At 34.9% G+C, this 27663-nt stretch overlaps 3 protein-coding genes and 1 long non-coding RNA gene across 5 annotated transcripts; 2 read left to right on the top strand and 2 right to left on the bottom strand.

Moving 5' to 3' along the window:
• Positions 1-4165: 4165 nt before the first annotated feature.
• ltb4r2b (leukotriene B4 receptor 2b) lies at positions 4166-12387 on the top strand. Its single transcript, XM_032566055.1, has 5 exons — positions 4166-4451; positions 6889-7448; positions 8609-8809; positions 8898-8941; positions 10207-12387. The coding sequence occupies exons 2-5, from the start codon at positions 6906-6908 to the stop codon at positions 10448-10450; spliced, it is 1032 nt and encodes a 343-aa protein (XP_032421946.1). The 5' UTR covers positions 4166-4451; positions 6889-6905; the 3' UTR covers positions 10451-12387.
• Positions 12388-13000: 613 nt separating this feature from the next.
• On the bottom strand, positions 13001-14495 carry LOC116722013 (uncharacterized). Its single transcript, XR_004339698.1, has 3 exons — positions 14363-14495; positions 13342-13369; positions 13001-13155 (listed from the first exon to the last, which is right to left on the bottom strand). It is a non-coding gene; the product is annotated as an uncharacterized LOC116722013 (long non-coding RNA).
• A 1114-nt stretch (positions 14496-15609) lies between these two features.
• sdr39u1 (short chain dehydrogenase/reductase family 39U, member 1) lies at positions 15610-19741 on the top strand. The gene is made up of 6 exons (XM_032566077.1): positions 15610-15774; positions 16274-16380; positions 16531-16613; positions 18223-18344; positions 18452-18604; positions 19165-19741. Exons 1-6 carry the CDS (start codon positions 15759-15761, stop codon positions 19596-19598), a joined length of 915 nt encoding a protein of 304 aa, XP_032421968.1. The 5' UTR covers positions 15610-15758; the 3' UTR covers positions 19599-19741.
• Positions 19742-20208: 467 nt separating this feature from the next.
• mettl17 (methyltransferase like 17) lies at positions 20209-27591 on the bottom strand. 2 transcript variants are annotated; one of them, XM_032566044.1, is made up of 14 exons: positions 27419-27591; positions 27009-27150; positions 26772-26924; positions 25809-25896; positions 25615-25696; positions 25456-25529; positions 25283-25377; positions 25133-25203; positions 23665-23772; positions 22964-23032; positions 22826-22876; positions 22659-22751; positions 21691-21887; positions 20209-20687 (listed from the first exon to the last, which is right to left on the bottom strand). In XM_032566044.1, exons 1-14 carry the CDS (start codon positions 27575-27577, stop codon positions 20585-20587), a joined length of 1485 nt encoding a protein of 494 aa, XP_032421935.1. In that variant the 5' UTR covers positions 27578-27591; the 3' UTR covers positions 20209-20584. The 2 variants fall into 2 exon arrangements, with proteins under 2 accessions (XP_032421935.1, XP_032421937.1); XM_032566046.1 differs by lacking the exon at positions 27419-27591 and adding an exon at positions 27370-27392.
• Between the last annotated feature and the right edge of the window lie 72 nt (positions 27592-27663).

Genomic DNA, 27663 nt, shown 5'->3' with positions numbered 1-27663 from the left:
AGTATGGTAATAGTATAGCAAAGTATAGCAGCCATAGTAAATTTGCCTCTTGACCAGTGACTGCTGGAGACAGTCAACAGTGAATAGATACTTTCCTCAAAGTTCAAGATTTTCCTTAAAACTATGCAAAGACAAAGGAGATTTGACTTTTATAAAACCTCATCTGTGGTTGAAAGGCCAATAAAAAACCAAGAATGCCACACATTAACCCTCCCCAAAGCCTTATTTCAGTGGCTTACACTCAAAGTTTATGGGACCAGATATGGCTAGTGGAGATATGCTGCCCTCATGTGGTGAAAGTAAAGTTAAATTTCATCTCTTAGGTCAGCAGAAAATCACTTTTTTCAACATCCAGAAGAGTTGGGAGAGCGCAAAAATAATCCAATCTAGTGAAGCTGAAGTGTATTTTTCAACTTGATGGAAGGATTTGCATTTTTGTTGTACCTGTTTTGGGAGCTTAACTTTACAGTAAAGATTATACTTAACAAACTTAACATCAAACTAAATATATGCACAAAATACTACAAGAAATTCTATAGAATCTTACTGTAAAAACAAATATCATCATTTCTGACATTGCTCAGCGTGCTTTAATGAGCATGAACTCATTAACTACAAATAACACAACAGATCACCAGAAAGATAAATGTAGTTTAAAACAAACAAACAAACAAAAAAGTCATTTACTCAATAAAAAAATCTCTTCTGTTGACGTATATTTTTAAAAAACAGTATTGCACCAGTATCGCTCATAAAAAATATTATTTCCGGTTTCTTTCCTACGTAAAATCAATACGCAAAATGTTGACAATTATACTAGTCCTTCCTCCGGATTCTCGTCATTTCCACGACAGCTAGCCACGTGGTTCAAGGTTTTATCATGCAGTTACATTGGTTGGCCAGTAGGTGGCAGTAAATGGAGCTACACCTGAAAGTCCACTGAAATAGCTGAAGAGAAAGTAGACCATAAACAACCAACACCAATACCAAAAAGAGTGTTTTTGACCAGCTTTATACTAATACACATGAAAGGTTAGAGACAGGACGATTACACTTGAAATATAGTATGAATTATTTGAGAAAACATGCTACCTGTAGTAACAACACTGCAAATAAACAGAGTTTGAAAGAAAACTTTAGCATATGATGTGAAAATAATAACATATCAGTAACTAATGAACTTTGTAGATCATTTAACTTCACAGTTTTGATCTACTTTTTTAAAATATTCACATCTATTTACTTTGTAGGCTATTTATGTTCCAAGCCAGATTTTCTTGCATTCTCTAAATCATCTTGAGAAATATTTATTTTAGCTCTTTAAATGTTGGCATCATTTTAACTTTGGCTTCTGTTTCATTCAGACAGAAACACTTCCACTTGATCTTAGCAAAACTTGTATCCACTTCGTGCTCAAAGAATTAGGAAACGGGAACAAATGAAGAAAATTAGGCAGAATTATGTCTGTTTGTCTCGTCTTTATAGATTCAGCTAAAGAAATAATCTGTTTGTGTCTGACTGCAAAAAGATTCAGTGTATAACGAGTTCTTTTCCAAGTACTGTTATTTTTCTTGAGTTATGAAGATCGAGGTCAGAAGCTATAAGCTTAACTACAAGCATTTTCTGCTATTTAAATGAAAAATAGCGAAAAACATATTTAAAGCTGAAGTAGAAAACTCCTCTCTCTTGAAAACTGTTCCTGAAGGTCACCTTAAACAAGAAAATTGAATCAGTCTTGGTCTCTTGGAAGAAGTGAAATGGAATAATCAAACATTAGTAATCATGCGGTAATTTTTATTTGTTAGACTGATGCTGGTGCCTAAATTCAGCAGTCATTGGCAGCAGTCAGGGTAAGACAACCCTGTAAGCACATCACTGCTGGTGAACATATTTTCAAATATATCTAACATTAAAATGTACCTTAATGTTTAGGTTGTTTTGACAAAATCTATATTTTGAGTTGGGCTGAAACGATTAATCGAATTAATCGTGATTAATCAATTATTGAAATAATCGTCAACGAATTTAGTAATCGATTATTACTGTACATACTCTAAAAATGTCCATTTGCACAAGAACAAAATAGTCAGAGCAGTACTTGACATGACAGCGGCTCTGCCTGCCTCCATGTGGAAGTAAAGCAGACCTCGGACAAACACATGATGTCAGATCATTAAGCTCTAATATAAAGGAATGCAATGCTGCATCTTAGGCAATAACATTTTTATTTTCTTATTTCGAGAGCAAGAAAAAAAGAATATGAGTGTTTTTGAGTTGTTCCTCAACGGTTTATCTGCGTTATTTTTTTTACCTTTGTAAAAATAACGATGTGTTTTAATCTGTTGTGGGGCGCTGCAGTGAATTAATAATACCTACATCTAGTTTTATTTTGTTAGCGGGATTATTCTACCGCGGCAGCGCAGCTGCGGATGGAAAGTAAAATAATATTTAATATTTATTTAATTTCCCTTTAGGATTAATGAAGTATTTTTGAATTTGAATTGGGTTTCCCCACATCTGTTTGCTCTTTAAAAACGGAACAAATCTGCGCGGAATCTCTCGCGGAACAAGGAGTGCGTCACCTAGCAACCGTTCCAGCCAATAGCATGACAGCGTTCCACTGGGTGCGCTTGATAACATCTCCTGGATGTGCCGCTTGAGTGGCTGCCATCGTGTCCTCTTCTGGCGATGGATTAAACAACTTGATTATTCAGCCTTGGCGTCATGGCTGAATAATCGTTTGTTTTTGTAAATGTAATGGTTTTCCAATTGGGTAAAAAGAAAAGATTTTGGTGATATCGCCTCCGATTGTTTGTGGTGTAAACGTAAAACTGATATCAAATCTGTGTCCTCTATAGTCAATATCTTCTAAACTCACCTTAAAACCTAATTTTACTAATATTGTTTTAGACATGTTTGATCCGCGCAGAGAAAGTTTGAGGGAGAACAGGGAATATTTGGAAAAAGAGCAAAAGTTTTGAGTGCAGAGATATTAAATCCTGCTTAGCTCACAGATTTATGGCAGTAAATTATTCCTGACTTCATTCAGGTGTTCATGGTAGTAATCAGATAAACTTGGTATGTGTTACATGCAGAGGTGGACAGAGCAGCCAAAAATTGTACTCAAGTAATAGCAGCACTACTTCAACATATTTTTACTCAAGTAAAAGTAAAGAAATTCCCTAGTGAGTAAAAAAGTTTTTGGTAAAAAGTCTACTTAAGTGCTGAGTAACTGGTGAAATGATCAATCATTTAATATTTAAAAATTATGTCATCAAATGGGTTGAATTATAAAGTTAAGTGGAAATGTTGGTATTTTTAGGACAAAAATGACAATAATTCATATAAGTCCCAAAAAATAAAATCAGACAAAAAAAAAAAAAATCCAAATCAGTTTCTTTCAATAGTAAACTTTTGAAACTTTAACAAAAACTGCAGGTGTGTGTGTGTGTGTGTGTGTGTGTGTGGGTGTGTGTGGGTGGGTGTGTGGGTGTGTGTGTGCGTGTGCGTGTGTGTGTGTGTGTGTGTGGGAGCGGGGGGGGGGGTGCAGTGAATTTTTGGTTAAAGTATATTTTTTCATTCAGTGGGTAGAAAATCCAGAAATTTTACTCAAGAGTAGAAATACTTCCTAATACAATTAGTCAAGTCATAGTAAAAATGTACAGACTAGTGAAAATACTCCTTAAGGATTTTGTCAAAAAAAGTACTCAAGTAAATGTAATTGAGTAAATATAACTAATAAATACCCAATCCTGGTATAAGACAATTGTTAAAGTTTTACTCTATCGTATGACCTTGGTATGTATAACATGAATGTCAAATCTGTAGTCAAAGATAAAGAAACAAGCAGTTCCAGTACAAAACTAACGCGATAAGACTCCCTACGTTTCTTCTGCGTGGACTTCTGCTAATTTTACTCTCCACCCTTTCGTGGAAAAGAGCGTTCCTGTTTCAATCAGACTTGTTGCGACTGGTGGTGCTACGTTTTATTTGCGTGCGCCTTCTCTGCGACGGTGTTTGCCTCTGCATGCTCTGCATCAATGAGGCACTGAGGTTTTGCAATCACTCCTCATTTCATTTCACAACACAGCAGCCGAGTGAAAGTATCTTTCAGGACAACATGAATGGACAGTTAGTCTCTTAGTCACTTAGTCTCCCAACATTTGGGCAAGTTTCCATAAACGTGCACGTTTGTTTATAATAAAAAAAGTGCTTGTTTTTATCAGAATACTTGAATTAATGATCATATATGTGGATATGAAAGTGAAGAGAAGAGGGGGAGTCTGAGTGTTAGTGAAGGACACACCTCTCTGTTTGTAAAACCGCAGCATGTTACAGCCTGTGGGGAAGGACACAATCTCCTCTTTAATGAGCTAACGGAGACTCAAAGCGGGACAGCAGCCGGATATTTCCGTCCAACAAAGATCCGCAACAAAACTCCCCAATTAGAGGTTAGTAATTCTGACTTTTCCTTTACTTTTTCCCGTTTCTACTGCCATGTTTCTCCTCTGAATTTGTCCACACTACAAATCTGTGGGAAATTATGTTAATACTTTTCGACTACTCTGATCCACTGTAAATATTTACAAGCAAACATGGGTTCTCAGGCATGCTTAACAGGAAAAACAACAACAGAAATATTCATACTCTTGGCAGATTTAGGTTTAAAGTATCTACAAACAAGATCATAAACCAGCCAGTTGTGGTCAAGTATCAATAAAACTGCCAGTTAAACTGCTAAAAGTTGTCTACATTTGATGCGTCCTTCTTAAAGTTAAATAACATTGAATTTCTTTTTTCACATTTTAATCTATATTCTCTGACAGAATATAGATTAAAAGTGATTTGATGAAGATTTAAAAACACCAGTGGAAACCTTCTCAGCAACTGAAAGCAGGGTTTTATAGTTGTAAAAAATATAAATATGTTTATAATTAACTATCGAAAAGGCAACAAATAATCATTAGCATACATTTATTCTAAGTTGACACTTTCAAATGATTTTTTTTTCATAATTTGAGGAATGCTTTTCTCTTTTTATATCAGAAACAAACTTCTTGGTTGATTGAAACCAATTTTAAATCTAAATCTGCCATTTATTATGACATTTTTTAGCCTAACTGTATTATAAAGCATAATTTACACACAGATTAATTTAAAGAATGATAGTTAAATTACTCACATGACCAGCTTCTCCACCTGTTTCATGTTCATGTACTCCTGAGGGCCAGATTATTTCAATCTGTAATTTAAACAATTATAAAACTACATATGTTATTACTACCTCTTGCGAGATACATGTGGAGATAAAATCCTAGTACATTGTTTGGGGACCTGGGAATTTTATTGAAGCCATAAGAGGAAAATACACACATGGTCTTCTTTGGATACTGGGCACAAGAAATGAGTACTTAATAAGGAAATTAAAACTTCATGTTTCTATCCTTGACTTTTATTGGTATGTTGTGGTCAGCCCAAGGGTCGACTAATTTCTGACCTACAGAGTTAACAAGCAAAATGATAATAAGAAAAAGATTTTTGGAGATCATTCAAAGATCAATAAAAAATTGCGGGGAAACACTCCTCTTCTCTGACGCACGGCTGCCAGTTTTCCTGCATGCTTTAGCCTGCTGGAGATATTTCAGAGATTACATCAGGTTGGCAGACATCCTGTGGTTCTGTACTCCCCATCGTTTATGATTTAAAGTGGTCAAAAAGCATCTTGTTTCCTTTTTACTTTATCTGCTTCCTCTTTTAAGTCTGTTAATAGATTTCATACAAGTTTACAAAGCAAACCTTAAAAAAGGTTTTTGTGTCTGAAGGTGCAAAAATCATAATAATAAGGCAAATACATTGCTGGATAAGGAAATTCATAACTGACTTAATGATTATGAAAAGCTTGTGTCTTTCTCAGACAGAAGTCGTTATAATCTGGGTGGTTTATTGGTTTAAATCTCTTAATATTTAAATAAATGTCACTTAGCAAGTCATGGGGAAAATTACACCATTAGCGAGCTTCTGTGTGGGTGGATATTTGACCACTTTTTTCTTCAGAAGTAATTTGTTTTAAAATATATCGTTTCCTGGCATGGATGTGGCTTTTAGTCAATAATTGTTCAAAAGGGTTAGGAGATTTATGGCTTTGGGGAGGCCATTACAGAGGTTTCATATTTGCCTGCTTATTCTACTCTAAAACCATTATGATTGTCATAATTGTCCTGTTGAATAACCTAATGCATCCAAGCCTCAACTATTATGAAGGTAGGCCTCCGTCTTTGTGCAGACCTCTGGTGACAAAAATGAAAAGAAAAGCCACCCAGCATAATTCTGCCACCACCTTACTTGACAGCTGGTGTACTGTTCTAATGCTTGAATGCCTCATCTTCTACATTCACTGCAACCAAATTACTTAATTTGTGTCATGTCTGACGATTAAAAAAATACTTTTGTTATGGTATATGCTTGAAACATGCTTATGTTTACAATCACCTGAACCAATCTTCTTTAATTAGAAGTTTATAGCAGAGCCAATCAAAATTATTCTTGATCAGTCAATCTGTTTTTTTACTCAATAACTTAAAGGTTTATGGTGTCTGGAAAATGAGCCATTTGAAAACCTCCTGACTGTTGAGTCACAATCGATGAGCACTGCACCGTTTCTTAGCAACAGCTGTATGTGCTGTACAATGGCTGCTGGAAAAGAAAAGTGTTTGGCTGTTGACTTTTTAGTCAACAATTTTGAGACAAATTAAATAAAAATATAAATTAAATAAGCATAGAATGAATGTCTGATTCTTTTGCTTTCAGGTCCAGAAGGATTTCTGATTGTTTTTTACAAACAAACTGGTGATGAAATGTACAATTTCTAACTATTTCTCTTGTTTTTAGGATCAAATCATTTTAGAATGACAGCTACCACAACGGAGGAAGACAGTGCTGTTAGCAACGACTATGCCACAGCCATCGGCACCCTCATCCTTACCCTGGTTTTCCTCCTGGGCGTCCCTGGTAACCTCTTCATCGTCTGGAGCATCCTGGCACGCACCCGTAAACGCTCCATCACCACCATCCTCATCCTCAACCTGGCCTGTGCGGACGGCTTCATCATGGCCCTCACCATCTTCTTCTTAATCTACCTGGCCAAGCAGACGTGGATCTTTGGACCCGTTATGTGCAAAGCCCTCTTCTACTTGTGCAACGCCAACATGTACGCCTCCATCTTCCTGATCACGCTGATGAGTGTACACAGGATGGTGGCGGTGCTGTTTCCCCAGAAACTATACCTGATAAGCAGAAAGGTTGTGACGAGGGTGATCATGGGCATGTGGGTGCTGGTCACGGTGATTTCCATCCCCTCGCTGGTGTTTCGAGAACTGGAAATTGAGCCGGATTTTAGCGAGAATATTTCACGGATTGTGTGTTCACCCAATCACACCTGGCCCACGCATGTAAGTCCACTCTTCTCACAAAGTTTATTCAGAGTTGGGTAGTAACTAGTTACCTTTATTCAATTATATTTACCTGAATAAATATGATTTATTTATTCAGTAACTAAAAGTAACTTTTTGAAAAAAAAATACTTTTAGGAGCTTTTTTTGCTCTTCTGTACTTTTTACTTTTACTTCAGTAATTTTATTTTGAAGAATCGATACTTTTTCTCAAGTAAAATTTCTGGTTTTCCACCCACTGAATGAATAAACACGTTTTAACCAAAATTTCACCAGACACAGACACACACCTGCAGTTTTTGTTAAAGTTTTGTACATTTCTTATTGAAAAAAACTGATTTGGAAAACATTTATTTTGCCTGATTTTGCTACTTATATGAATTATTGTCATTTTTGTCCTTAAAATACCTAAATTTCCTCTTAACTTCATATTTTGCTCCGTCTGACTATGTAATTTTTAGATGTTACATGATTGATAATTTGATCAGTTACTCGGTACTTGAGTAGAACTTTTAACCAAATATTTTTTTGTGGTAATAAAAAGTTTAATGATTCCTCCCAGAACCGCACAGGATTCTGGGAGAAGCAGGCAGAGGAAAGACTTTGGCTGCTCAACCTCTCAGGGCCAGCTAAGCAAACTTGGTGGAATCAACTCACTCTTTGGTTACCTAGCAACTCACTCACTCTTTGGTTACCTAGCAACCTGTTCAGTAACTTGAGTAGTCACCATTCTACTACTTTGGCAGTATGTCAGATATTCAAAACAAAAAAACGGATCAATAATTATCAATACCGACTAATATGTCACTCTTATAATGTGATCATATATTGTGCTTTTTCAGCCATATTGAATGTTTAAATGTATAAATAACGTGTAAGAGGTGAGTAGTTAGCAGAAAGTAGCAAAACTAGCATAAACTAAAAGTTGTTCATCAAAAATGGATCTTGGGAATTTGAATGCCACAATTTTTTTTGAATAAGCAAAACGGTTAAAATAAAACCATAGTTTGTTCAACTAAAGGAACATAAACTATTTTCACAAAAATTACAAAACCATGAACTAGAAAGGTTCAACAGTCTCAATTTTTCTTCAAGTTAGATATGTTTTTCAGTTTCTTACTATTATATTTTCAACTTTTTTTCCTCGCTTCTCTGGTCAGGTCCGGTTCCAGTATTCTTTAGAGACCGTTTCAGGATTCATCCTCCCGTATGCAGTCATCATAACCTGCTACGTCCTCACCCTGAGACGCCTGAGGCAGACCCAGTTCCAGCGAAGGATTCGTAGCGAAAAACTCATCCTCGCTATTGTCATAACATTTGGCATATTTTGGTTTCCATACCATGTAATCAACATGGTGCAGGTGAGTAAAACTTTTTTAACCTATAATCCACCATTTCCCTTTCCTGCTCCTGGTTCTTGTTTTCATTACATTTTTTTGTGACTCCCAGGTTGCAGCTAAATGGTATAACAAGGAGACAAAAACTAGAAAAATGTGAGTAAGATGAAATTGCTTTGCATACTTTTACTACTCTATAAAGATGTATTACTGAATATGAAGGGTAAAATTGTTCATTCTGTTCACATTTCTGGATGGTAACCATATTTACTATGTATTCTGTTAAGGCATCATGTTTTTTACTTGAATCTTTAATGTTTTATCACTTTTTCTGGTTGCTTTTTTTTTTTTTTTTGGTTGTTATCGGTGGTATTTCCTTTTTAAGGTGTAACCAGGCAATTTCAGGCTGGAGTAATTAGGTTAAAGATTGGTCTAACATCAATGCAATGTTATCAGTTGCGTTATAGACATACACGATTGCATAATTATGGATAATTTTCATCTACACTTTGACTAAGTGCTCCTTTCCCAATTCTCTTACAAAATGACTTTTGTTGTAAATGTGTTTGGCGCTACAGCCCAGGAGACGGATTACAAATCTGTGCTCAATGTTACAACTTTTGCTGCGATGAGTTTGGAAAGGGAGGGAAAGGTTTCCCTGAATATTTGTTTTTGCACTTGCACAGAAATGTTGGTAAGCAACTCACGTGCTTGTAGCCATGCGCAGGATGTAGAAGAAAAATGGACCAGATCAATTTTGAACTCCAGAGATGCAAGCAGTTCTTTAGATTTCCAGCAATGGCTCTTAATAACTTTGACTAAAAATGTTAAAGAACCAAATTATATTTTAAAATAAAGACAAAATAACAAATTTAGGTTTGTAGGTTTTTCATTTATCTTTCATAATCATGAATGTTTCTTATTTTAGACAATTTATCAAATGTATTTTTGGCATACATGAACTGAACATTAAAATAAAAATAGAGAAATTCCAACATTTGACTAGTTAATGGACCAGGTAAATATGTCATTAGCACATAGATTAAATTAATATTTAATGAAATATTACAGAGATTATTTAAGTAGAGAGAATGGGGCCTAATATAGAACCCTGAGGAACTCCTTTGGATCTATCAAGAAAAGAGGAAAAGGATCCAACATGTAAACTAACTCATCTGTAGACAGGCCAATATAAGCAGTAATGGTAGTTTACCAAAGATATTGTGGTCAAAAGCAAAATACCCAAATTTAACAGTAGCAGAAATTTTGTATGCCTTATTATTCTGTCTCTTATTTTGAGTGAAGTATTTTTGTAAACATTTACATCCATGTAACAGTGAGAGGTTTTGTTTCTACAGGATCCTAAAAGTTGCTCTTTGCTGCAGTTAACAGATTTTTTTCCCCATCTTTTTTGCCCACAGATTGGACTTGATTCATGAGAACTGCCGAGCTGTGACCTCGACTTTGGCTTTTCTCAGCAGCTGTGCCAATCCCATCCTTTACACCTTAGCTGGAAAGTCCTACATCAAGAAAAACGGCTTAGCCTTCATGGCTAAGCTCTTCGACGGCACGGCATCATCGGACCAAACTGCAAATAAACAGAATCGCAGAGACAGTGCAGGAGAAACGAACAATGTCTTATTAAACAACACCACCACTACATAATGTACCAATGGGCCAGATTAGACCGTGAATTGTAAAATGTGCAAAGCTACTTGTGGGAAAAACCAGATTTCACAACAGAACTTTTATTTTTTTTAAACCACCATAAATGAGTACAGGATAAACTCTCTGACGATAAACTTTAATTTCAATGATAAAGTTAATACATCCTATATAAAAGTTCTACAATGCTTACTGGGACTACCAAAATAGTGTGAGGAAAAATTACAAAATAATGCTATTTAATGATAATTCACGTATTAGTAGTTTAAAATGAAAGGTTAGAACTGCAGGATGTTTTCAGTCCTGATTGTTTTTGCACATCTCAGATTTTCAGGGAATTAGCTCCAGAGCTAAGCAGCACATACACCAAAAGCTGCTTCCCTCTTTAACAATATTTTGTTAATTTATGTAAAGCCGCAACAACTGTCAGCTGAAAGCACTTTACATAAAAAACAGGGACAGTTCTAATTAATCTAGTCACATTAATTACGACCATAGTCAGAATATGTTGTCAAAAAAAAGTCTGGTTTAACCAAATTGATGTTTATCCCCAAAACAATCTAATAAAAGTTAGTGGAAAAAAAGTATCTAGTAAAAAAAAAAGGTTCTCAGATTGCACTGGATCTCACATTAGCTGCAACAATCTTTAAACATGGAAGCACTGAGACAACTAAGGCTGTTCGTAACAATATTATTCAACAGAAGTGGGAATAAATTAATATTATTCCCATTTATGTCTCAAGGACAAAAACTGAATGTTATAGTTTCACAAGAGAGCAGATGGACAAGACATGTCTATTATTCTACTTTCAAAAAGTTTACACTGACAAACTAATATTTAAAAAATTAAATTAAATTAACAGTTTGACCATTATGAAAAAAAATAAAACTTACAAGCTGGTTTGTGATTAGCCTTTAAACTGTTTTAAATGGTCTTGTTTGGCATAAATTTGCTCTGTACAACCTCACATGTAAGATTTTACAGTTTATTTATTTAAACATACTGCAGTGACAAATTGCATCTTAAAATTAAAAAAACATAAATTCCAAGTACACACAAAAAAATAAAATAAAATAACACTTGATCTCATGTCTTGGGACTCCCAGGAGTAAAGGCATAAAAACTTACTGACATATTGGAAACCGTTTCCCTGACAACCATAAGTGGCGTTAAGACGCTCGGCTACCTAGCATTAGCGCTGCGGCTAAATAAGCTAAAGCTGGAAACTAACTTCCATTCTACACTTAAACTAGTACAGAGCTAATATATTTACCCACAGAACTATCTATATAAACTTACTGATCACGACGCATGTTGAATGAATAGAACAGTTAACTGAATAAATATGTCCAGTTAGATTTGAACCAGATTGTTCCGGCTAAAATTAGCTAGCAAAAAATAGCGAATGAATGGATATAAACTTTATCAATCCCAGACAGAAATTCACAATGTCTAATGTTTTTGGATGTTACCATTATTGAACATTGCATAAATAATAATGCTTCTTCATACTTCACATAGTTAAGGGTGTAAGAAACACAACTAAACCAACAAAGGGTGAGCTGTTGTGGAGTATTTGGAGCAATCCATTTCCAAATGTAAGTTTACTTTCTGAGTTCTGAAACAACCTTTCTTTGAGGCAACAGAGTTAAATATTAGTCTGCACTAGTAATTTGTCCCAGCTCTTGCTTTTTGTTTTAAACATGAAAAACTACTGCAATGTTTCTCTTTTCTGCTTGCTAAACATCCATTGTATTCTCATGTTTGTTCATATGCTCCTCTTTGTGAGATTTTCTTTACGTCAAAGTATAATCCAACATCCAGTTTGGAAAAAAAACGGCAGGTGAATTGCTATGTTCTTGAATTTGCATCTCAAATTGCACTGTACAGTTTTCATGTGTTTCTCTCCCACTATAAGGTTTAGTTTTTTTGTTTGTTTCCTGGTTTGTAAAGTATATGAATGAAACATGTTTTCAAGTCAATAAAAATCATTTTTTGTACAAAGTCTCCTGCAAATGGAGTGAAAAGATGCTGAGGACATTTACAAAAGAGATCATGATCAAGTGAGATTTAAAACTTTTTTAGATTGAAACGATCTACACTCACGTCTGAAGCTGTAATCTAATAAGGAAATCGACTTTTTCTGGGAGGAATACAACATTCCTCAAATAAGAATATTATGGTCATGCTAAGAAAATAAAATTACAAGAATAAAGTCATACTAGTTTGAGAATAAAGTTGAAATAAAAAAATTACATTTTTATTCTGATAGTGACCTATTATTTTGACTTTATTCTTGTACAAGTTTACTTTTGTAATATGACTATTTCTGTAATTTTATTTTTGTATGTCTCTAATTGTTTCCAACAAACCAAAACCATTTACCAAACTATAGGAACCAAGCTGCTAGCAAAGTTTTCAGGTTTTCTTTACTGTGTCGCACTTTGATGAAAGTGACTCAATAGTGATGCCAGCTACCCTTAAGAAAATTTAAAAAACTGCAAACCTTGGAAAACAAAACATTTATACAAAAGATCTGGAGGCTTTACTTTTTCTTTTGCAGAGTAGTTTATTGTCGTTTAGGCTTTAAATTTAAACTGTCTTTTTTTACATGTAGCTCTTCCAGGAGATATAACATTTAAAATCAGTAGAAATTTCTAAAAATTGAGGCGTTAGGTCAACAAGCAGACTCCTGATACCCGACCTGTGGAGGAAAAGGAAAACAGAGATCAGTTCGGTCAACTTAATGTTACAAGTGTAAAAATATAACTTCTGCATCCATCTGTTACTAGACCACAAACCAGAATCAAAGTAGAAATGTACAGCACTGTAAACTAAAAATGGATGCTAGCTAGCATTTGATGCTACATTTAAAACGAGATGTTCTTACCTCAAGTGGTTTTCTTAATGCATCCTTCCTAAAAAGGAGAGAAAGGGAAATTAACGGTTAGTCTCAGTTGTGGTGGCCTAAACCTGGAGAGCATCAGTAAAGTCAAACCCATCAGTGCAGTGAAAGTAAAATCATCAGTTTCAGGTGAAACACGGACTCACATGCAACTCATCATGCAAGGTTTGACTCCAAAAGTTCAGTACGACACGCTAACGACATAAAAAGGCAACTTTCAGGATTTTAACCAAATAGTTCACAGTACAGCTGCTAAAAGGGAAAACTAGAGGTGCATCTCAATAAGCTTTAAAAAAATGCTTTAATTATATAAAACAATGTTTTTCTGAAAAGGTAAAAATCTCCTAGGTTGAGAGCTCAATTTCCAACACACATGCAGAATTTACTTCCATCTTTGAAATCGTGGCTGTGGCTCATGCACCTTTTTTTAATACGCCACACTTTTTCCTTCCACTAAACTTTAATTAATATGGTAGATATACAGCACTCTCAGCAAGCCAATTTGGCAACTTCTCATTGAACCCATCACCCGACTCAGGCGAACAACAAGTCAGTTTAGAAATGTTATGAGGAAAATTTATATAATGAAAATCTTTAATAGGTCTGACGTTTATTGTTTTTTAGAAAAAAAATAATTCAGGATTTTCAGAAACAATAACTCATAATAGTGTAGGCAATGAATCCAGTTTTGAAATACAACTTAAAATAAATTGACTTAAATGAGGATTTCAGCTAAAGTCAAATAAACCCGGTGCAGCACAAATTGTCTGACACCATTATGAATTTAGCACTTTTACAGAAACCATCAAATGGCTCTGAGCTTTTATTTAAACGCCTTTCTTGTCGAGTATCTCCTGTGAAATCAAACCACGAGGTCGGTTTGGCGCTAACGCTGCAACAAAGAGCTAAAGATGATCCTGAACCGCAACGATCATCCACCTGCTCCCGCATCAAATGCGTCACCAAGCAAGAAAACAAACCGGACACGAACAAATACGACCCTTACCGCATTTTAGGCTTTCAAACTGCTGATGTTTTAGTTTCCTTGCAGCAGCAACTCCTTCCTCTCGCTCCGTGACAAGGAAGAGAGAATGTTAATGAGGCTGCGCCTCAATTTATCTCTTTATCAAACCACGTGTTTGGCGTCACACACGGGCAACTTCCGGCTTGCGGCAAGATAAACTTTCATGTCACCACTTGATTTCTTTAATTATGTTTGCATGTTGCTGTTGAAATCAAGTCCCAAATCTACAAATAATTCAAAATTAGACCAATAACATTACAATCACATTATAATGAATTAACTTCATATATGAGTTTGTATGTTCTTGTTTTATCTTTACAGGCTGAAATAGAAAAATAAATACTGGGGAAACATGTATATTTTATTTATATTTGTATTTATCCTATACTGTATACTCAGCCAAATACTACAAAGTGTCTCAACTTTTTCATTAAGTGATCAATATATTTTCAGTTTGGAAACAACTATTAAGCTACAAGTTGAAATAGAAACAATTACAAACTATGGCTGATATTAAATTTGTTCAGTGCACATCATATTTAAATATTCATTGGATACAAAAACAATATCCATAAAAATAAACCTGCTTTATTGTCTCAACTAAATTATCAATTGACTCTTTCTGATTGGTCAGTTCAATAATTTGAATTATGAACATTTAATTTTTATTTTTTTTGCTACTACAACCATCATCTTTCTTGTATTTTAAAGTATTTTAGTTTTGTTGTTTATCTGTATAGGATATAATATATTTGAATTATTAAACTGATACACAGGCAATATTACTTACAAGAAAACAACCAAAAATATGCATTAAAACAACATAAAATCAAATCTGAAATAGAAGAAAAGGAAGTAAAATTTATAAAAACCTATCCAAGTCTTTTTTAAATCAAAATGATCCCAAATTAGCAGTTATATCTAAAAGTATTCTCCTAAATATAAACACGTGGTAAACTCCCAACACACAAATAATCCAAATCCATGCATAATTGTAATGCACAAATTGAATGTGATAAAAGACCTCAAAATACAACATAATTTGAAGTGGAAGAAAAGTATTACATAGTTATCAAAACACAAAAAAAATCTGAGAAATGAATCTATTTATTGAGTTTTTACATTCAGTAACAGTCCTTCTACTACATTAAATTATCGCAACAAAACCAGTAGGTGGCAGATTTTCCCAACGAATAAAAAAAGGGGGAAAAAAACTACAAAATGTAGTTCACCATGTTGTAGTACGGAAAGCCCATTGGTCCAAAAGAGGGAGAAAAAAAAGCGTAGTAAGAACTTAGAGTGACAGACAGAGGAGAAAACTGTTAATAGAGGCGAAGTTGAGGGATTTAAAGTCAGCGTTGGGTGGAAACCTTTGGCAATGAGAGTCTTAATCGGTAAGAAAAGCTATTACAGTTATCTGTTTATTTTTAAATTCTCAGAAAGGTCAAAATGGTTCAAGCTAGCTTGCTAAGCTAAGGTTAGGGCTGCTGACAAAACCTGGATTGAATTGATATTTAATGCAACAGATAATCCAGGTGCGTTTAAAATCCTGCCGTTGAAAGATAAAACGAGATCGCTGTATTTTGAATTTCCTTGTTATTTAAGCAAAATCCACGCATGTGTTTTGTTTTGTAAGCATGTAAAGTGCGCATGCGCACTATTCACAGCTGCTCGATCCTTTTGGGGGGGTTGAAGAAAATGTCAGCACAACTATATACTTTAAAGCATGAAATAATTCATTAATTAGTGTATTATGCAGTATATTAACATTAATATATTGAGAAGTTTAGATGGTATTTTCTTAAAGTTGATATATTGTAAAATTATCTCTCCTGATTTACTATTTTCTTTCAAGCTTACAGTCTGTATGTTTGATTTGTGTCTGTCTCTCAGGAGGGGGCTCTGGCTTTGTGGGTCGTGAGCTGACACGCCTGCTCAGAGACAAAGGTCACGAGGTCACGTTGATATCCCGTCAGCCTGGTCCAGGAAGGATAACATGGGTATGACCAGGAGGTTCAGCTCCTCAATCATTACCGTCTCTAGATGGATAATAATGAACAGGGAATTTCCTTTTCTACAATGTTACTTTGCTTCTCTATCAACGCAAAAATGCCTGTAATTTCTTGAATTGTATCTTTTTGCTCCTGCAGAAAGAACTGGAGTCTCACGGTCTGCCGCCTTGTGATGGTGCCGTCAACTTGGCAGGAGAGAATGTTCTTAACCCCCTTCGATGGTGAGAACCCGCCCAAAAAAAGAGTTTTTATTGCAATCTGACTTGGTTTTGAAGCCTATTTCCATCACAATGATAGAAAAACAATTACAACTCATTTTTCTGTATGTAATAAGTGTAACATAGCCACCAAATTTTAGCTATCTGATAGACAAAGGTGTGCACAGTACCCTAAAATTGTACTCAAGTTAGAGTAGCACAACTTGTTTTCACTGAAGTAAAAGTATAAAGTTGCCATCCAAGAAATGATTCAAGTATGAGTAAAAACGTATTTGGTATAAAGTCTACTCAAGTACTGAGTAACTGATGAAATTATAAAAAAAATAACAAAATCGGGCTGATAGGTATTTTGTTTACCTAAATACAAAGAAAGAACCAGAAGGACAAAACACAGCAAACCACTTCTTCAAGGTGTTTACCATGCGTTCTGACTCCCTGCAGCAGAGCCTGAAGTATTTCCCACATTTCCATTGTTTCCTGTCTTTTTATTAAGCAGGAGAAAGAAGGGAGTCAAGAGTGAAATGTGGGAGAGTGATAAATCAAAGAATGGCTATTCTGAAACAAGGAAGAACTACATTCTACACACAAGCAGTTTAAGGAGGATCCCGAGATAAGAAGCAGCTGCAGCTTCAAGGTTTAGGGAAAAAGCAAGTTTTGTCTTTCACACGGTTTAACAAATTCCTCCTCTCTGGGGTGTGAATACCAAACCTTTAAATGAAAAACAAACTGGTAACTACTTATGTAAGAATGATAACAAAACATAATTATTCTAACACAGGCAAAAGAAAATGTTTCCAAATCAGTTTCTTTCAATACAAAACTTATAAACTTTAACAAAAGCTGCAGGTGTGTGTCTGTGTTCGAATGTTCGGTGAAAACACGTTTGTTTTTCATTCAGCGGGTAGATAATCAAGACATTTTATTCAAGTAAGAGTAGAAATACTCCATAATAATAATACTCAAGCAAAAGTAAAAAGTACAACATAGTAAAAGTACTCCTAAAAGTATTTTTCCCCCTAAAAAGTTGTTGTAAAAGTAAATGTAACTTATTACTACGCAACTGTGATGATAGAAATATATTTTTTCACAGCTTTTATAGACCCCATCCATATTTCCACCATATTAATAAAGAATATTTCTGTTTATTTGAAAATAGTTGTGAATTTTGGAAAACAAGGCTGGGAAAGTTGAATTTAGACATGAACAGTGTGTAAGTACTGCTTACTTAGCAACAAAGCCTGATTTTAATCACTTTTAAAACTGCTCTACCTCAGGATTTGTGCTTCATAGCAACCTGCTCAAAACCTTAACCTAAAACTGTTTTATTTATTTGCATCATGTGAAAACCCATATGCTGTAGAGTTTATATTATCTGCTCACAAGAGGCTTTACTGAACCTTGTATATAAGGGGTTAGAAATAGTTGGAATAGTTTTTAAACAGTGTTTAAAATACCGTAATAAAAACAATAGTGTAAATTCGCTACCTTGCCTTTTCTGGTATTTCTATGTATTTCAAAATGTATCCTGCTTTTGGCTCCTTGAATTAGTAACAACCTTCAGTCATGTTGTACTTTAAATCAGATCTATAACCTAATTTTCTTGTCCTTCCAGGTGGAATGAAAGCTATAAAAAGGATTTATTCTCCAGTCGTATTGACACAACTAAAGCTTTGTCTCAAGCCATCGCTGCGTCTTCCAGCCCTCCTCACTCCTGGGTTCTGGTTTCCGGTATAGGTACGGGTCCACCTGGTTGCTAACTGCTCGCTTAGCAGCTGCAAAAGGCACAAAATGTGATTCAGATTTATGATTGATTTTGTCTGGTTTTCCTCGTTGACTCACAGCTTGCTACAAACCCAGTCCCACAACTGAGTACACAGAAGACAGTGAGTGGACGCCCTTTGACCTCCTCTCACAACTCGTCAAAGAGTGGGAGGCTGCAGCGTTTCTCCCTGAGAACGCAGCGAAAACCACCAAACAAGTCGTCATTCGGGCCGGTACGTTCAGAGGGGCAGTAAAGAAGCTGAGGGAGATTTGTTCATGCCTACTCCCATTTAGAAATATGCAAAAGTTTTAAATCACCTCTGGTTTCTTTAGTTACTTACAAAGAGCCAGACATTTTTGTAGACTGTGGTCTTAATCCACAATCTCCATCTTTTCTAAAGGTCTGTCAAAGTTTTATTTTGGGTGATTTTTTTGTCCAGAATATAAGAATATTGAGCTGCAGTCCAGTTATACCATACTTTTTCGACGGGCTGTTTTTGATCCAAAAAGGAATTTCGAGTGTCTTTTATGAGTAATCAAAGGCAACAGAAGCATACGCTAACAAGCCAGCGTTTCAAACCTCGAAAAAGAGATGGATCCCGCCGTCTATGGATCGATTTTTTAGTTTATTCAACAATGGGAGCCCACGTGACTGTCAGAAAATCATAACAAAACGTATGAGGCTAATAAAAACAAAGCACAACTAAAACTTTGCGTCTCGTTCACCTGCAGTTTGATTGTAGCTCTTAAAGGGACAGACGTTATTTCACTCATTCTTCCTTCCGTCCTCTAGGGGCAGTGTTGGGTCGAGATGGCGGTGCTATGAAGCAGATGCTGCTGCCCTTCTGGCTCGGACTCGGAGGTACGTTGGGCTCTGGAAGGCAGCCTTTCCCCTGGATCCACGTCTCGGATCTGGCAGGAATCATCGCTCGCTCTCTGGAGCCCCTAAGGAACACCGAAGCCCCACCCCCCTCACCGCAGGTGTACAACGGAGTTGCACCTGCGATCACCACCAACCACGAGTTCACCAAGGAGCTGGGTCGGATCCTGAGGCGGCCCACGATCTTTCCCGTTCCTCAGTTCGTCTTGAGCGCCATGTTGGGCTCAGAGAGGGCTGTGATCCTCACAAAGGGCCAGAAAGTCATTCCCCTGAAAACACTAGAGTCTGGATATCAGTTCGAGTACCCAGACTTGACCTTAGCTCTGAAACAGATTGTAGGGAGTTAATAAATTTTTATTTCATCTTCTTTTCTGCAAAAACACGAATGACAATCATTTACTGCCTTCTATATATTGGTAAAAAATAAAAAAGTAAGCTGCTTCGTTTTAAGGCAATGGGACTTTTTCACATTAAATAAAATAACTCACCAGATGTTTTCACTCTCATTAATAAAACTCCACAATTAGATGACAGATGCCTGATTAATAGTAAATAATTATTTATTTTCTTAATAATAAACATCACCATGTCTTACTAGTGTTATGGGTAAACAACGTAGATTCGACTTCTGAAAGCTAATTTTTTACCCTTTTACATAAAATGTTGGGTTTACCCAACGTTGTGGAAATAAGTTTTCATCCTTCTCTTGACTGATGAAAAATGAAATAAAAAAAAAAAGTTCATGTAGATAAAACTAAATATTGAGTTGCCTAAATGTTCCTTCCTTCAATCCCCATCAGTTATAGACACTTTAAAATTTAATGTTTAACCCTCTTGTCTCAGTTCAATATGATGCATATCAAGCAAATTAGCAAAAATAACCTCTCGGAAGTGGCATAGCCTTCTGCTTCTCAACATAGCTGTGAAAAGGTTACAACCTTAATTGTTGTTAGCAAATAAGAGTTACATATTTTTATTAGCACATGCACTTATCTGAAAATATAACACAAAGATCACATGATAGCAGGAATGATCTGATTCAGCTGCTGGATCGGGCAAAACAAATATATTCATCTGCAGCGTCTGAAGGTTGTAAGTTAGTTTGATTTTGACATCTTTAAAAAGAAACTTTAATTGGATGCAAATCAGACTCAAAAACAAAATAATCAATGAATTATTGACAATGGCACCAAATAAAAATATGTAAATGTGTAATAGAGGCATACCTACTGTGATTTACAAAACACAGAGAGAAGAAAGTAGATTCTAATCCAAAGTGATATTTTTGTTTCCAATACTCAGGAAGTCCAAAATGTCCAGGTTTTCATCTGAATCAGCTCTCCGAGTCGCTGTGGACCTTCGTCTCTTCTTTGACATTCTCAACAATCGGCAGCTGATCTCCCCATTCGCTGTTCCGCGCGCAGCGGTACATATCTCTGACAAAACACAATTTATTTCAGATAAAAACCGCACAACAAATATTCTTCAAGCTGATCAATCTGAAATAGTATTGTTAATTTCTCCAGTAAGAAAAGAAATAAATCATGATATTTGTGGAGCATTTCTCAAATTTATAGACACCGTGTTTTTAACTTTTTGAGAATAATAATTTTTTAAAATGAGACAGAGGTTTTTGCCCTAAAATGAAATCTAAGAATATTTTCTGCCAGTTTTTACTGCATTACATCTGATTATTCCCAGGAACTTTTCCGCTCCATAAAAAGTTGCTAGTAAATATAAACAAAAAATAATTACTGGAGCTCGGAGGAAGACTCAATATTACCTAATATTAAAATGTTTTCAGGACTAATAGTTTTTTATGCAAGAAATATATAAATAAAATCTGAATAAATACAGAAAAAAAAATCTAATTTAAGAGATAATTGTTGTTAGTAACTTTATAAAACAAATGTAGAAAAAGACACTTTAAAAAAAATCTTGGTATTGTCAAATCCAATGTTTAAACTGTTTACTTTTAAGATTTTAAATTTATCTGATATTTTACATTGTCTTTTTAATAATCATAAAATATTTAAAAAATATTTATTATCATTTTATCTAATTATAACTATGGAAGTCATCCTTTCCTTTAATCTGTGACAGTAAAAAAAAAAACTAAACTAAATGACTATTTTTAAAATCTAGTTCCTACGTTTACTGTTAAAATAAATTCAATTAATACTCCTATTATTTAAAAAAAAAATTTTTGTGTAAAACTTTTTATTGACACACAAACATAGCATTACACAAATAACATTAAAATGAATAAAATAGTTAAAGTTTTACCCCAATTAACGTGTCTTTTGCTTCTTAATACCACTTTCCTTTTTGACTGGAGTATTCTAAATAGCCACCAATATAAAACGAGATCCACCCTGGTTTTCAAACCCTCTCATAATAATTTTCACACCATAATCACAGCCCAGCGGTTTTTCTTACCGGCTGTGTTTCCGTGCCGTCACCACCATGTGCTGCAGCCGCCCGTCGGAGCGGCACACGTGGCAGTGGACGTGCCGCGTTCTGCACAGAACCGGCGCGATCAGCCGGCCCCAGTCCAGACCTTCTGGTGTCGGCTCTGCCGGTTCTGTTCGACTCAGGATCAGGTAGCTGAACTTCTCTGTCTGACACTCATGCCTCTGAATTAAAAAAAAACAAACAGTGATTGAGAAAATATTGAAGCTTTGATGAACAAAATGCTCACCTGTCAATTGTTTTTTTCTATCATGACAAGATTGTGTCTGGATGATCAGACACTTAATATGTCAACAAAGCAATTAAACAACTTCTTGTGTTATTTTAGTGAAAATTAAATGTAATAATTTTTTTCGGATGCAAGATTTTTATTTAAAATCTTGACAAAAGTTTCAACAAATTTACTCTCAACCAGGCTTGTCACTTTAAGAAATTTTGCTGGTTGATAAATTGCTCAGGATATTATTGTGATAAATGATAATATTGTTGTTTTGAGGCCATTTTCAAGTAATATGACGGCATGATAGTGCAAGAACACATTCTCAAAAATCCATAAATTTTACATTCTAATGAGCTGGAACTGGAAGACTTTTTAAATATCCAAAATAAATAAACAAAACAACAGAAACAGCAAAGAAAATTAGTTGTGAAGTCTCTGTAAACAAAATTATCCTTAAAGAAAGAACTAGTTGAGACCAAAGAACCAAACTGAGGACTTTCAGTTTTTGGTAGAAAGAGAGAAAAACGATAAATAATGCAAATGGAGATTATTGAGCTCATTTCAATTTACCATGCGATTCATTGATTTGTTGCAACAGGCCTTCTCTCTCAACATAAAAGTATTTACTTTCATCATAAATATTTATTTTTAAGCTAAAAAATGAACAGTTATTCCTGATTTCCTGCTTGGCGGATTTACAGATGAGGAGTTTTACCCCTGGCAGAGGAAGAGGATGGTAGCGCTGGTGGAAGTTGCAGGGCGTGACGGGTTTCTGGGCCAGTTTGGGACACATCATTTCATGAGGGCACTGAGAACAGAAACAAAGATTATCAACAAAAAGACCCTGAAGCTGCTGGATTTTAAAACTTGTTTTAATCCTACCGGTGCAAACACTGATGCTGGTCTGGGGTCATGAACGACTTTTTCCTGTTTCTGGAGATCAATAATATGGATTACTACACTGGGCTAACATTACTAATCAAAATGACGGATTCACTGTTTTGTGAAATACTTGAGTACCGTTAGCAAAACGTCTCTGGCCTCCAGCATCATCTGATGGCCCTCTTTGGTACCATTTTCCACCAGCACCTAAAGCAAACATTTCAATTATTGGTTAATCATTAATCTAATCAGCAAATCTACTATTCATTACTTTAATTAAAGTACTTATTTGGAATTTAAATAAATGATATTAATAATATTATTCTCATGAAAACGAATACTAAGCCTTATACTCTTATTTATTTTCCTCTTGAAATTCATAGATTTATTTATACATTAGAAATTTACTAAATATTTCATTATTTACTTCTTTTTTTAGATAATAACTAGCAAATTATTATACAATCAAGAAATGTTTATTTTATTTAGGTAATTATTTAAATGATATATTTTTTCAATTTATTTGTATTTATGTATACATTTGTTTTTTAAATATATTATTATTATCTTTACCATTTAAATTAAATAGTTATTTTTATTAAATAAATTGATTTCTTTTCACTTAGTTGATTCATTTATTTTGAGAATTTTAGAAATTTTCTTTATTATTGTTACAATCTTCTTTGTAATATCTAGTACTGTGTTATTTTATGCTTGCGTTTGTTTATTTAGTTACTCATTTATTATAATAAACGCTTAAAAATTTGCAACAAAATTATTAAATTTTTCCTTGTGTATTATATAAATATAACAGCAGATAAATCCCAGATTGAACAGACCAGGTAGGAGTTCGTCTTCCTCCAGAGCGTCGTCACGGCGTCCGCCCGGTCGTTCACGTTGGGAAGCTCTGACAGGGTAAAAGCTGCCACCACCAAATCGAACTGGACCTGCAGAGAGAACCTGGACCTTCAGGGTTTCATAAAAAAAACCAAAAAAAAACCTGCAACATTTACTTTAATAACAGATTTCAGCTACTGATTTTTTTTTTAGGTGTGTTTTAAAGCTGGCCATTTTTAAATGTTTCAGGGTTTTAATTATTCCAATTTGAAATAATTGTAACTTATTTTGTTGCTTTTACTGGTGCCTCAGTCCCAGGTTGGAGTTGTAAACTAGTTCTCAATCATCTGGTTAAATAAAGGTTGAGTTGATACAAAATTAGTATTTAAGAAAAACCTTCAGCCACGGAAATGTAAAAAAAAGAAATAAAATATATATATATATATATATATATATATATATATATATATATATATATATATATATATATATATATAAAGAAGATAAAAATGCATCTGCATAGGAATATGGGCATTCAATGATATTATACATTTACTATATTAAATATTTATTTAGTATTATTAACTTACAGCATAGCAAGTTTAAGTCAAGATACTGAAGACACTGCAGTAGTATGCTTAAAAATAAATAGATAAAAGAAGATTATAATACTTTAACAAGCAAAAATATTATTTTACTTTCAGATTATTCGTCTTGTATGGATCAGTTAAAACGTTTACTACTTAATTCAGTAAATTACAAATGAAGCTCATCAAATTGAAAGCATCCCTAAAAAAAATAACAGTTTTCAAGCAAATTCTTTTCATTAAGCACACATTTCTGTTCTAAAAATTTAGTTATTTTTAACTGTCCTGATGTATTATTCTGATCTTAAATGTTGTTTTTTTTATTCCCTGGAAGCAGAAAATTACCATAATTAACAGAAATAAAGGCCTGAAAACATCCATCTGTGAGAAATTAATCTATATAATTTGTTTAATTTAACAAACTAAGTTACTGGAAAAACGTAACCTATCAGAAATATTCTAATTTACTCATTTTGACTGTATATTAGACATTCATGGTGAGCTCAGATACCTGCTTTGTACATTATGAGCAGTTTTAGCTGTCGTCCCTCTAAGGCACAATTAGCAAAAGGAACTCATAAATGTCAAAAACTAAAACACTTTTCCTCCATTTAGTCAGAAAATGTAAAAAAACAAGAAAAGATGGACAGATTTCTTAAGTAATTATTAATTACGAGGATTTAAGCAGAAATTTGAGCGATTGGACGCCACTGGATTCAACTAATATTTAATTTTCAGGAATTGTTGAATGTGAGATTATGTTACTTCAATAAAAAATGTTTTTATTTTAAGATTTTTGCACATATTTGAGGTGCCAATAAACATGGTTGGCACAGAAACCTGTTAGTGGTTGGTTTTATATTTTTCTTGGACTAAAACTGACCTTAGGAGAGACAGGAAGAAACTGTCTGAAATAAACGTGTTTGATGTGCGGTTGAGCTCTTTCATCATCTCCTGCGCAGAAAAAAGCAAACTAATTTAACACTTCTCGCTTTAGAAAAAGACATATTTGCTTTAAAATCCATTTCTGTGCCTTTGAGAAGTTGTTCGGCCAAAACGTTCATCGCTGCAGAGCTGTCCACACACACCATCTCCCTGAAAGAGTCGTCCCAACACGAGTGAGACGCCCTGATGGACGGAGAGAGACACTCAATATATCATTTAAGTTTCAGCCAAACAAATAAAAGTTCCAGTTTGCACACCAACCAGGCAACAGTTCCTAAGCCAGAACCAAAATCCAGAAGTGTTTGAGGAGCAAATGAAGGATCTCGCTTCTTTATCTGAATAAAATCAACAAAAAAAGTAAAATATTAATTCAGGGTTGATAGAAACAGCTAGAGGAGACGTGATCTTCTCCACACCTACCTCATTTAAAGCTCTCCTCACTGCTGCATAGCCTCCAGCCAGCCGAGCCGCCATGTACACCATGCTCAGCTCTTCATCGTACCTGAAACACCAGGCAGTCAGAGATATTTATATGCCTTTAACTGAAGCTATGAGACGTGGCTGCTCCAATAAATAACTAATCTAAGCTTAAATCAAGCAGCATGCACGGTTACTTTAGGGGCGTCCAGCGATACGTCGTTCTTCTGAGCTCCGACAAAACCTTCTTCCTGATGCGATCCCCCAGGAGTTGCTCATCGACATCTGCAAAAAGGTCACAGTTAATTAATTACTCCTGGTTTTGTCAAAGCCTTCAGACACACTTTGAAAAATAATTCCTACACCTTAAGCCTTTTGAACGTGTCATTGTGCAACAGGTAATAAGTAATAAATTAATTAATTGCATTGATATTTTCTCAATCATTTCCATTTGTATGATTTATAGTTTTTCTCTCTTTCTACCAAAAACTGGATGACAAAAGCCATCAGTCTGTTGCTTTGGGCTCAATCAGCCCCTTTTTAATGAAGGACAATTTTGTTTACGGAGACTTCACAAGACATTTTATTTTTGTTTTATTTATCTTGGATGTTTAAAATGTCTTCCAGTTCCAGTATTAAATGTTGATTAGAATTTAAAGTTTATTGATCGTTGAGAATGTGTTCTTGCATTATTATCCCATTATTACCATTACATTACCTAAAAATGGTCTCAAAGCAATAATATTATCGTTTATTGTGAAACCTTCTGGGACAATTTGTTACCATGACAGGCCTAGGTGCAACCATAAACGAAAATGTTTTATGGGGATTTTTTTTGTTGTGATTATCCAACACAAAATTATGAGTAATTGTGAAGTTGAAGTAAAATGCTTTAATGCTTTTGCACACAAAGAAATCTAAAGTTTCTGTAGCACATTTATTATTTATTTATTTTTTTATTATTATTTAAAAAAAAAAATTAAAAAACTCTACTGCCTCTATGAAACTAGCAAAATACAGATGCACAACAAATTTAGGGGGATTTTTTATTTATAATTAATCATGTGTTGTCCTTTTTTAGCTTAATAATTGGGTCTTTTGTGCTAATTTATAAGCACCTAAAATTTAAGGAACTGTATGTATTATTATTCATCCTTCACCTCTTCCGATGTTCTGCACGGATTTCTCCCACAGTTCCTTCTCCATGCTCACAGCTTTCTGCCTCACCATCAAATCCTCGACCGCTCTCTTCCGGCTCCACAAGAAGTTTGTGAGCTTTTGAGAACGTTCTGCAAGCTGAGGCACCCGAACTCCTGTAGACGGAAACATGAAGCTAATGAATGAGGAACGCAGCGAGTCTCGTTTCCGGATAATCATTCTCCAGCTGGTGAACGTACTGTGAATGATGGACTGTGCAGCCAGCTGGAGATGCTCGGGTAGCCGGACAGTCTTCAGGTTGGTCACACCTGGATGCTTCCTGTGAAGTTCTCCTTTCAGGAAATCGACCTTAGGCTGAGGAAGAGCTGCTGAACTCACACTCTGGAAAGGAAAAAAAAAAGTCAACTTATGTATTAAAACAGATATTTAATCTAGTATATAAAGTTTTCTTAATTGCAAGATTTCTAGATATCCAAAATTAGCATTAAAGATTTTTAAACTGTTTTCAAATATTACTGGTGAGAAGGTTGAATAAATTTAATAAAATAAGGTAAATATTGTTCGAAAGAGGCAAATGTATAAAGAATCCTATCATCTGACCTCCATTGTAAAGATGCTGCGTTCAATGACAGCCACTAATTGCACCCACCCTGAACATTATGTTCACCGCCGCCGCTCGATGACAAAGAAAACAGGCTCCGTAACTCCGTGACGCCATGTTCTCGGTATCAGAAATAAACTTTAACGCCGTTAAATGAACAACTTTGATCCACGCTTTCGTAAAGCACACCGTACGATAGCTGAGCATCAACAAAATAAGTCCGATCAGTTACTAAAGAGGAACCCCTTAGACCGAATGTTTTGTTCCTACTACGAAACAAATACGAAGAGGGC

Source organism: Xiphophorus hellerii, chromosome 6, assembly GCF_003331165.1.
Source record: "Xiphophorus hellerii strain 12219 chromosome 6, Xiphophorus_hellerii-4.1, whole genome shotgun sequence".
NCBI classification, from domain to species: Eukaryota; Metazoa; Chordata; class Actinopteri; order Cyprinodontiformes; family Poeciliidae; genus Xiphophorus; species Xiphophorus hellerii.
Note: the sequence above shows the minus strand (reverse complement) of the source record. Positions and strands in the feature narration are given on the sequence as shown.

Excerpts from the sequence above, each read along its gene's own strand:
- mettl17 (XM_032566044.1), bottom strand. The coding sequence starts at position 27,577 with ATGCTCAGCTATCGTACGGTGTGCTTTACGAAAGCGTGGATCAAAGTT. Across the intron at positions 26,925-27,008 it reads TGCACAGTCCATCATTCACA|GAGTTCGGGTGCCTCAGCTT; the intron begins GTACGTTCACCA and ends TTCCGTCTACAG. Across the intron at positions 25,530-25,614 it reads TGAGGAGAGCTTTAAATGAG|ATAAAGAAGCGAGATCCTTC; the intron begins GTAGGTGTGGAG and ends GATTTTATTCAG.
- sdr39u1 (XM_032566077.1), top strand. Across the intron at positions 16,381-16,530 it reads GTCCAGGAAGGATAACATGG|AAAGAACTGGAGTCTCACGG; the intron begins GTATGACCAGGA and ends TTGCTCCTGCAG. Across the intron at positions 16,614-18,222 it reads GTTCTTAACCCCCTTCGATG|GTGGAATGAAAGCTATAAAA; the intron begins GTGAGAACCCGC and ends TTGTCCTTCCAG.
- ltb4r2b (XM_032566055.1), top strand. The coding sequence starts at position 6,906 with ATGACAGCTACCACAACGGAGGAAGACAGTGCTGTTAGCAACGACTAT. Across the intron at positions 7,449-8,608 it reads ATCACACCTGGCCCACGCAT|GTCCGGTTCCAGTATTCTTT; the intron begins GTAAGTCCACTC and ends TTCTCTGGTCAG. Across the intron at positions 8,810-8,897 it reads ATGTAATCAACATGGTGCAG|GTTGCAGCTAAATGGTATAA; the intron begins GTGAGTAAAACT and ends TGTGACTCCCAG.